The sequence below is a fragment of the Mytilus trossulus genome, chromosome 6 (assembly GCF_036588685.1).
Source record: "Mytilus trossulus isolate FHL-02 chromosome 6, PNRI_Mtr1.1.1.hap1, whole genome shotgun sequence".
NCBI lineage: Eukaryota > Metazoa > Mollusca > Bivalvia > Mytilida > Mytilidae > Mytilus > Mytilus trossulus.
The window spans coordinates 81,868,583-81,880,209 of NC_086378.1; the positions used below are offsets into that span (position 1 = coordinate 81,868,583).

The following is an 11,627-nucleotide window of genomic DNA, read 5'->3' on the forward strand; positions in this document are numbered from 1 at the left end:
TATTCTTTATAGTTCATATGGGAAAATGTGGTTTTGTTTAGGAGGAAAATATATTGTTTGTTATTAACATTGGTCTTTTATTATTAAATCTCGTATTTTATACAGTAAAATTTTCTTATCATATGGTATTCCTTTTTATTAATTTCGATGCAGGTATATTTTCGGAAAAATATACAGATGTATACAGATGCAATCTAATGAAATATTACCGGAACATACATTATCTTGTGTGTCTTGTATAACCTCAATTGAACTGTGAAACTGTTAAAACAACGACTGTTATCCATACAGATTACCAGTTTGGGATAACAGAAAGTCAAAAATGACAGCTTTGTTGTGTAACAAACAACTTAATCCTATAATAACCTCTCTAAAAAATTAGAATATTGCAAAGTGCTCTCGACCAATGAAATGGTAGAATTTAATACATGTCTTAAAAATGAATAATGAAATTTAATAATAATCTTGTTTTTGTAGTAAAGGAATTGTCATATTGTTTCGGCTTCTTAAAGATCAAAACAACGAATTTATGTAACATATGTAAGAAATTTTTTTAATACCTGCCCGAGGCACATTCTATCAACACGAAAGGATTAATTGTATGATTTAAATTGATTAAAAAATAACAAAATGGAAACGTTGAAGCAAGAATTTGTACAGTGATACACAAATCCTTGTTTCAAGTTACATACACAAGAATTGCGGACAGCTCAGCTGGATGGCCTTATCAACTATCCCACAGAGAGCAGTTATCATTGATTTTTTTTAACGTTATTGTCTACGGGGAATTATGACCACTAGTTAGATAAACGAATACTATGCCTTCTGGTTGAATATATAGCAAATACGAGGTATACATGTCTACTAAAAAAATCATATTTAATTCATTTTTTATTGTAAATTAAATTAATACGTTATACAATATTGGCAAAAAGTTTTCCTATCGAATGGTATAAAAATCATCATTTTAAAATAATGTTTACTGGTGTCCCTATGCTTTTAAAAGTGGAACTTCGTATTTTTTTGTTAGACAACGTATATTCAGACAACTAGGATTGACCGTATTTAAAGACGAATTGTGGTTGGTGTTATAAGTTGAATTCTCCATTTTATGATGTGAATTTCCTTTTTTTTTTACATCCATTATTTAAAATATCTATAGCTAGTTAGGTTTTAAGCAATAAATAATTTCTGTTATACCAAAGATGTCTTTAAAGTACATAAAAGTTAAGTAGTATGGTTCTGTCGACATCTTTGAGAAAAGTACAGAAAAAGGATTTTTTTTCTAAAAAAGGCTTTGTCTAAATAAACTTATTATGTTTCAAGTAACAATAGCATTAATTTGTTATTAATTAATTGAATACACAATGATTGTATTGTTGAAAAAAAATGGTTACATAATCTGAAAAATTAAATTGAAATAGAATATAGATGTCAACGTGAAATTTTAATGTTTTTCAAAACATAAACAATGAATGAAAATGACAAAATACATCGAAAATCGTTTTTAAGAAAAGCTCCATAATAATCGATCTAAATATGGAAGTATTTTCCATGATCTAAACTGCCATATAAACACAAATGTGTCAATATTTACATAGTATATAAGCGTCCAAGGGGCCACGACAAATCCTTTCCAGTGCTGTATCCCAAATCAATACCATATGTTGCTATTTTATCTTATCATGGAAGTATTATATTGAAAATAAAGTATTTCACACACAGCCTCTTAATGAGTGCCCCCCCCCCCCCTCATTTTTTTTCATTTTATTTTGGTTAAGTTTAATTTATTGGAAAATATTCTTTTCATATTTCATTTTTTTCTTTCTTGTATAACTCTTATTCTGGCGATATAACCATACTTATTTATATTTGTTGTTCTCTATTCTGTTGTATAAGGGCATTCTTATTTCTACACATAAGAATATACAGAGGGTTATACATAAAGAAAACGTATTTTATTAAGTGAAAATTTTTTAGAAACGTTGAAATATGAACGAATATTTTCAAAAATCGATTAAACAAACAATAAAAAAGGAGTGAACTAAACGAGAACCTGACTTTCGGGTGTCATGACATTCCTAATTGACAAATCGTTTGCGCTATTAGATATTTTGTTTCTGTTTTGAATTATTTCCGTGTATTTGCTTACTGACAGCGGTTGTTGGAAATACTTGACCAATAAACCCACAGGAGGGTTACAATCTTTCCTAAATCACAACAATTTTGTGTCAGGATTTCTGTTTATTTGCGGTCATAACTGGTTCTCCGTTCATAAAATGTATTAAATTTCTGTTCCGTGTATATGTGGTTATTGTCGAGCCTTCAACTTTAGTCGAAAAAGCGAGACTACGAGATCCTACATTCCGTCGTCGTCTGTGTCGTCGTCGTCGGCGGCGTCCACAGTGGGTCTCATTGGGATCTAAGCGTGACACGGGATTGCCGATTTTGTGTAAGCGTGACACGTGAAAGTCAAATAATTGTGTCGTGAAAACGGGAAATGAGGTCTTGCGGGATCCGGGACTGAATGACAAAAAATGAGAATTGCTTACGTAGATAGTGTAAGCGGGATACGGGAATTTGACAAAACAGTAAGCGGTATCCGGGATCGGAACCCCCCGATGAGCCCCCTCCACAAATATTCACTCTGTGGTTAAAGTTTTTGAAAATTTAATAACTTTCTTAAACTATACTGGATTTCTACCAAACTTGGACAGAAGCTTGTTTATGATCATATGATAGTATCAAGAAGTAATTTTTGTAAAATAAAATTTCTATTTTTTCTGTATTTTATTTATAAATGGATTTAGTTTTTCTGCGGGGAAACACTACATTCACTCTATGGTTAAAGTTTTTAAATTTTGAATATCTTTCTCTAACTATTCTGGGTTTGTTCAAACTTGGACAGAAGCTTGTTTATGATCATAAGATAGTATCCAGAATTAAATTTTGTAAAAAAATAAATCCATTATTCTTTTAAATGGACTTAGGTTTTCTGCAAGGAAACAACACTTACACTCTGTGGTCAATGGAGGTTAATTTTTTTTTAAAGATTTAATAACTTTCTTATACTATTTCTAATTTGTACCAAACTTGGACTGAAGCTTGTTTATGATCAAAAGCTAGTATCTAGAAAGGATATTTTTGTTAATATTTGGTACCTGTACTGTGTATCTGCATTTTACTTATAAATGGACTTAGTTTTTCTTCCAGTTATTAACATTACATACAGTCTGCAGTTAAAGTTTTTAAAACATTTATTCGATTCATAAACTATTCTGAAATTTTTACCAAACTTGGACAGAAGCTTCTTACAATCAAAAGATAGTATCAAGAGGAATAGTTTTATTGATTGTTTTCTGAATTTTTGTTGAGCCTGGGAGTTACAGCAAAAGTAGGCGAGACACTGGGTTCCGCGGAACCCTTACAAATTTTAATATGCCTATGGATTCTCTCTATTAAACTTGCGAACATAGAAAATTTCCCACTCTGTGTTAATCACTGTTGAATTAGTTAGGTCTAGTTTAACCCAAATAATCCAGTCGTTATATTACGATCACTTCGATCACACCCTCGAGAAAAGTAGTAGATAGAGGGCACTGAATTATTCGAGTTGGGTCTAGTTGAGTTTCGAATGTTTGTGAATGAATTAATGAAAATTGGCGTCATACTAAACTCCAAAAATTAAACACATAAATGAACTATACAAATCCTTGAATGAACTATACAAATCCTTGAATGAACTATACAAATCCTTGAATGAACTATACAAATCCTTGAATGAATTTAAATTAAAAAACAACCCACAAGAATAAAAAAGACAGACAAGGAGCTTCCGACTTGGGACAGGTGTAAAAATGCGGCAGGGTGAAACATGTTTAGTGAGAATTCAACCCTCTCGCTATACATTAAATGTACCTCTGGCAAATGTAGAATAAACGAATCGAAACTTGTTGATACATTTGTCTTAAATAAAGTATATATATAGAATTAACAATAAATACATAGTTAAGCAAATAATTTTATAAATTTCAATGACAAAATCAGACTTTACAGCTTCAAGTTCTCTATTCCACAACTTTGTTTTACACCGTTACTTTTCAAATACAATTTAAGAGAATGGTCTGTATTTCATAACCTCCTTGTTCATATTTACAAAATCAACAGATAATTTATAATGGATAACTGCTTCGGATATTTCTTCTAAAATCAAGGATCATTAACCTTTATTTGGCTGACCTAGAGTTTTTAAAGTCATAGCGGGGATCCCTTCTAAAATATATTGCTTCTGGAATTATCGTGTAATTGCTAATATCATTAATTACGCAATATGCCTAACGGCAAATCGACATCTTTTGGTGGGGTGTTTGTTTAGGGGAGTTATCTTTTCTTATCTACTGGTCACCCGACTGGCGATGAGAACAAATTGGGAACCAGAATAGAAAATTAACACGAGTTATCTCGCCTTGAAATGTCCATAATTCTTGTACATGGTTTTTGAATATTAACATAAATTAAACACTATCAAGCAACGTAAAAGGGAAGAGAATTTTTGAAAATTTTGACAAAGGGTGTCTGTGTATTCCATCATAGTCATGTGTTTAGCATTCGGCAAAATTCGTATAATATAGATCATGATTGACCGAGTAATTCAAGTTACGTATCTGCGATTATATTATACACCGCATATAAACACATCGGGAGCCGGTGGGTAGGGAAAACGGTACTCTTTATTTTGCCATAGGCGATAATATTAACATTTGTCTAAATTTACCAGTTTTTATAATAAAAACCTAACTCGAATAATTCAAGCCCTTTCCGTGTCCGATTTTCTTCCACACGAGGATGTAATGTTAACGTTAATGTAGCCTTCGTTGATCAGCGGAATATAACGCATGAATTATTCGGGTTAATAAAAACCTGGATAAAACAGTTATGTGTGGTGTTAGTACTTTATTACTGTATTCTAAAAATTGAAGCCAAATAGTGTCATGACCAATTTCCAACGGAGCTTGTTTATGTTTTCCATGCCCACCGTCATTTTGCACCAAATTTATGAAATTTTGAAAGCCTTTTCGAATAATTCTGTAGAAAAATATTTCAATAGGTTTTAAAATGTATATTGTAAATTTACACACTGCAGTTACAAAAAAGATATATTGTACCCTTACATCCAATCGTTGATTTCCTTCACCTGTCTTGGGTACACAAAAGGCCAACCAAATAATGGGAAAATGTAATACTACCGTTTTCCCTGGGTAAATATTGGGTAAATTCTCATTTATCCAACTTTTTAAAACTATTATAGGAAGTACAGGTAATTTTTTTTTGGATAGATGAGATCAAAGCAATCTTGGAAAATTATAGTAAATAATACGGTAGACAAAGTACAAACTGATGAATATAGAGTGACAATCACTTTTCTCGTTTTAGAAATATTCACCTCTCGGTCAAAGTCCCTGAATCAGATCGATATCAAACAGATAAAAGAAATCTAACTAAACACAGAACAGAAATGTCAGAGTATTTATACACAACCAAAAAGACATGAACTACATATCTGAGAGTACTTGCAGCTACATTTACTGACAGCTAGTTTAAAGCCAATATCTATGATAGAAAATCAGGCATCCAAGACAAATCTACCAATCAGTACACATCCTAAACAGCTACTTTTGCATAAGTACTATTTCTGTACTAAAAATATGCAGTACTGGAAATTTACTCATAATTTTTAGTACTATTTCTTTACTTTAAAATTATGGTAATATTTAGGTACTTGTACTTGTACTTGTATTTTACAGTACTTGATTTGCACTAAATAATTCTGTAGAGAAATAATGCAATATTCCATGCTTTAAAGTCATAACTTTAAGAGATTTGAAATAGAAAATCTTACAAAATGCTGAAAATGTAAGTAAACGGTAGTAACCAAAAATCTGTAGTACCAAAATTTCAAGTACAAATACAGCATTGTAAAATACAGGTACATGTACCTAAATATTACCATAATTTTGTAGTAACACAATAGTACTGAATATTAAAAGTAAATTTATTTTAGTACAGAAAAAGTACCTATGCAAAAGTAGCTGTGTATATCAAATGAATTTAGTGTAAAGACGTCATATGTACATGATATGTATTCAAACAATTCAGTTATGTTTGTATACAAAAGCTGTATTGCTCTGATACTACTGCACCTTTGAAGTTGCATGCAAAAGTAGACAAACCCGTGTAAAAAAGAGAATGGAAATGGAGAATGTTAAAAAGTAAAATCACAAAAATGCTGAATTCCGAGTCAAATTCAGAACGGAAAATCAATTATCAAATGACAAAATCAAAAGCTCAAACACATCAAACGAATGAACAAATAACTGTCATATTCATGACTAGGTACAGGCATTTTCTTCTGTAGAAAATGGTGGATTGAACTTGGTTTTGTAGCTAGCTTAACCTGGCCCTTGTATGCAAATCGCATTACATTACACAATATTGACAACTATGTGTGAACAAACAAACAGACATATTAGGTACAATTGTCAAAAATAGGGGTACAGAAGTCAACATTGTGTTGTAATCTCACTCACTACAAATCAATCAAATATAGAAGAAAGAAGCACAAAAGGCATATATTCTTAAATTTTTGTTACACCACTGTCCCAGGTTAGGGGAGGGTTGGGATCCCGCTAACATGTTCACCCTACCACATTATATATGTATGTGTCTTTTCAAAGTCAGATGGAGCCTGTTATTCAGTGGTTGTCGTTTGTTTATGTGTTACATATTTGTTTTTCGTTCATTTTTTGTACATAAATTTGGCCGTTATTTTTCTCTTTTGAATAATTTTATATTGTAATTTTTTTAAATTACTATGCGGAATGGGCTTTACTCATTGTTGAAGGCCATACGGTGACATACAGTTGTTAATTTTTACGCATTTGGTCTCTTGTGGAGAGTGGTCTCATTGGCAATCATACACATCTTCTTTTCTTTTTTTAATATATAAACAAAGCACATTAGCAAAAAATGAAAGAAAAGAATACAAAAATTATCATAGAAAAATAAAAAGAGTCATGGGATGTATAATTACAAAATCACGTCAAATCGAGATATCACCAAAAACTAAATAAACAGTAAAAATAATATGCATGAGACAAATAAAAGAATACTTTGCCTCACCAAGATATTATTAAAATTTGCTTATAACTATAATTAATTTATACTCCTTATGAGGTGAAATACTGAAGAAGTGAACATTCTCAATCATTATTGTTTTTTCGGTTCAATCATTAAGATACCCCCTGTTATAATCGGTATGAGTTTTCAACACGTTTTACAGCTGTCATTCATACAGTCAAGTAGATTTTTGGCTGTCAATTTACCACTTTTATACGCTCCTTGAACAAAACCAAAAGAATTTTTGGAACAAGCTTCTCCTGCAAAAAATAATCTCCCAAAAGGATTACATAATGTCATTTTCATGTCTTCCGTGAATCCGGGTGTCCAATTACTAAACGACCCTTTAAACAAAGGATCAGACAGCCATCTTGGAATGACATAAGAGTCAGGCTCAGGTATAACGATATTTTTCTTAAAAAATATATTTCGCAGAACGGACAAAACTTCATTCTTGATATCTTCATCTGACATTCTATCGATTCTTTTGGCTTCTTCTCCAACTAATGTTGCTTGAAGAATCCTTGAATTGGGAAATAGTTTTTCGATATTTACCCATATCGTGTAGTAACCACGCCTCGAACTTGCGTATATAAGATATTCTTTATCATCCCAAAATGTGAATGGGAACTGGAAATACATATGTGTGAATACCCCCATTTGAAACTGATCAAATCTATTCATTTTCCAGTTTGGTAATGAAGGTTCAAATTGAATTGATCTACTCTGCATAACTCCGATACTCACTGTGCTAATTACGTATTGGCCAACGTAAGATTTATCATCGCTCGTTCGGACAGTCACGTGATTACCATTTTGATGAACATGTGTCACCACTTTATTTAATAATATTGCGCTGTCACTTGATGAATGCAAAGTTTTTGATAAAAGTTTACGAAACGGATATGAATATCCACGAAGATCATTAACCATCGCGTCGACACCAGGGGTGCTATTTGAAACTTTATAATTTGGCTTATCAGCGCCGTATTTAGCTGATATAGAATCTGGTGAGAACGTAAATTCAAAATCAAAGTCATAATATTCAACAGCATCTTCCAACGGTGACTTCGGAATCCAACCAGATTTTTTCAAGACTTGTCTAAGAGTTGTATCTGGTGTTTGGTACGACAACATTGAAGCTCGTATTTTCTCAAGATTTGTTTGGACTGTCTCAAATTTTTCATATACACTTTGACTTTTTTCGGTTATCACTGTTCCGTTTTCATCGTAAATTAGGAAGTCTTCGTAATCTGTGATTCGGTATGATACATTATACTGTCTGATTAAATCCAAAACTGGATTATTTCCAAGACCATGGATCCATTGAGCTCCAGTCTCAACAGTATATTCACCTAATTCAACCTCTTTTACGCGACCACCAACACGACTGGACCCTTCTAAGATAAGGATATTACTGTGTCCCATTTCATGTAGAGTTGCTGCAGCAGCTATTCCAGCAACACCAGCTCCGATTATAATTATTCTATTTTCTTCTGTCAAAAAATTAAAGAATAACAGATAATTTTTTGGTCATTTGTTACGCTTTTAATATATTAGCATTAATGAGAAGAAATCGGCAGTAAAAATAGTTCTGGTTAGAAGTATACTAGTTGAGGAGAGAGTACGATATAGACTAAATAACCCCTTACATTTAAAGTTTTTCCAGCTGTCGCTCTGATGTAAAGCAAATCTTCAATATACTATTGTTTGTTCTTTAATAACCCAATCATGTTTTGATTTGCGATGTACCCGTTTGCAATGCACTATAAAACTAGGTTCAATCCACCATTTTCTAATTTGAAAATGCCTGTGCAAAGTCAGGAATATGACTTTTGTTGTCCATTTGTTTGATGTGTTTTATCATTTGATTTTGCCATTTGATAAGGGAATTTCCGTTTTGAATTTTCCACGGAGTTCATTATTTTTATGATTTTATTTTTTCATAAAATTATGTTGTATGTTAAGAATTTATTAAACAAAGGTACACTAAACCAAGGTGAACCGATGTTGTACCTTCAACAGAATCACGACTTAAAATCAAACAACAGTTCATAAAACAAAGTACAGACAACTTTTGTTAGCAATACTAACCCCGTCAATACTTGGGATGAATTCGGATGGATCGGTTGGATATGAAGTTTTAGACCAAAATTTGTGTTACCGATTGTATTTAAAAAAATACAAAAACACTATAGTGTAGTTATGCACATTTATATACATACACAGGTTTAGAAATAAAACGCCATAACAGGGGCTCCAAATGATATTCACGATGAATTACTTTTTAAATATTGGGCTTTGAGCGTGTCCTAAGAAGATAAATCCAGCATAGCGCTTCGCACGCAGGTTTCTTTTTTGTAATCGAATTGAGTCGATAATACTAGATAATAAACAGTTAGACACCTCGAATATTTTTTGCTTGAAATTCAGTGCTTTTCTTACAAATAATTCATAACATTCATTTTTAAACATTCCTCTTAACGAACTTTTTATGTACCAAAAAACAAAGGGATTTGCACCCTCAGGCACAGTCTGGTTGACGATTAATGTGATTTGTTTTAATTCCTTATGGTTATATTCAATGAAGGTCGATAATTTTTACATCCAAGATTTTCTAATATTTGATTTAGGGCACTCCTGGCCTCACGGTCATAAAACTTTCGAGCATGATTTTTGTACTCAGACTCGAAAATCAACCAATCAAATTGCTGGATTTCATGTTTCGAGCATGATTTTTGTGCTCCGAGCACTGAGCAAAGTTTTATGACTTCAACCCCTGGTGATGGTTAATCTATAAAAGTGCTTTGGATGCACCATATTCATTAACTGTTATTACTTAAACACACATAAATTTCTTAGAATAACTTTCTTTTCAGCAAAGAGAAATCAGTGTATCAGTAATTACCACATTGTGACTAATACATACGTTTAATTTTCAAGTAAAGAATTTTTATAATTGAGTCAACTAACCTAGTCCATATTGTTTTACCTGCACCACAGAGTGGAATTGCAAACAAAACATAATCATAAACCAAACTGCTGAAGTTAATTTTTCCATGAATGTGTTCTGCAATAAAAAGAACAATATGATAATACGAACTATATTGTTCGATGGTTTCTTTGAATTACAGTTTACAAACAATTGATATGTTATAGCCAACAAATCCTTACAAAAGTAAAATAATACAACTAACAAACAGCAATTCAAACAGGGAACTCCTTAATAAAATGGCAAAACCAAAAGCTCAAATACACCAAACAAATGAAAAACAACTTTCCTATTCCTAACTTGGTACATACATTTTCTTATGTTGACAATGGTGGATAAAACCTGGTTTTATGGGTAACTACACCTCTCACTTGTATTATAGTCTCATTAAATTTCATTTTAAAGTTGTATTGATAGCAATGTGTGAGCAAATGAAACTGACAAAATAGATAAATACCTCAAAAATAGGGGTACGGCAGTAAAAATTCCACAGAAACCCCTCTAAGATGACATTTTCATTCTATATATATATATATATATATCAAATACCTCGCAGGCGCCTTTTTCTTTGCTTGACACTACCTCATGCAAAGTTATGTCAATTGATATTATGCAATGTGGATGTAATTCTAGATAGTAGTTTTACAAGGATAATGCACATTTGGCATTAAGCATTACTGAAACTATCTCATTGGAAACCAGCTATAATGTCAATGTATAAACAATTCAAGCGTGTGTTTTTTTTTTTATGAAAGTTCGAAATCTAAGAATGAAGTATCATATGCACCACAACTGTTGGATAATGTAAAGCAAAGTCATTTTAGCACATCTAAACTTGTCTCAATTATAATGATTGCTATTCAACTCATAATCAAATGTTTTACTGTATTAGTGAAGTATGTAAAATAGAAATGGAAAGTAATAGAAATGATATGAAACAGCTTTTTTTCTTTTCTTGAACTTGAAACAGAGACTGAACAGTTATGGATTTTATTTCTTCGTATTGTTAACCTTGATAGATTGATTGTTGCTGTTAATAGCTGTCACCACTGTTTGTCTTTATTGTGGTGGTAATTTTTTGCTGTCGGAAGTAGTTATTGTGGCGGAGATAACCATCGGACTTTGACAGGAAAACCAACAATCCTAAATGGTTGAAGTAAAAAGTACCTGCCATGTACGATGTTCGAACTCAAAGTCGGTTCCGACTGGCCAGCGATAAAGTATGCTACTGACACGGTAATAACACTCGACCACCTAGGTCTTTATATATTGTTTTAGATATTGATGGAAAATGAATGTGACATGAATAAATGAAACCTTTTCCATGAAAATTATCTGCCAATTAAATTAATGCAAATTATCATAAAAATCTAATGACCAGAAACAAAGACATACAAAACCATTTACTGCTATGAGATGTCTATAATTCATGCATTCTCCTTATCCTTTCTTAAAAACT

At 31.9% G+C, this 11,627-nt stretch overlaps 1 protein-coding gene across 1 annotated transcript; it reads right to left on the reverse strand.

Moving 5' to 3' along the window:
• Positions 1 to 7,323: 7,323 nt before the first annotated feature.
• Positions 7,324 to 11,342, reverse strand: LOC134723054 (uncharacterized). The gene is made up of 3 exons (XM_063586690.1): positions 11,336 to 11,342; positions 10,169 to 10,246; positions 7,324 to 8,672 (listed from the first exon to the last, which is right to left on the reverse strand). Exons 1-3 carry the CDS (start codon positions 11,340 to 11,342, stop codon positions 7,324 to 7,326), a joined length of 1,434 nt encoding a protein of 477 aa, XP_063442760.1.
• Positions 11,343 to 11,627: the final 285 nt, after the last annotated feature.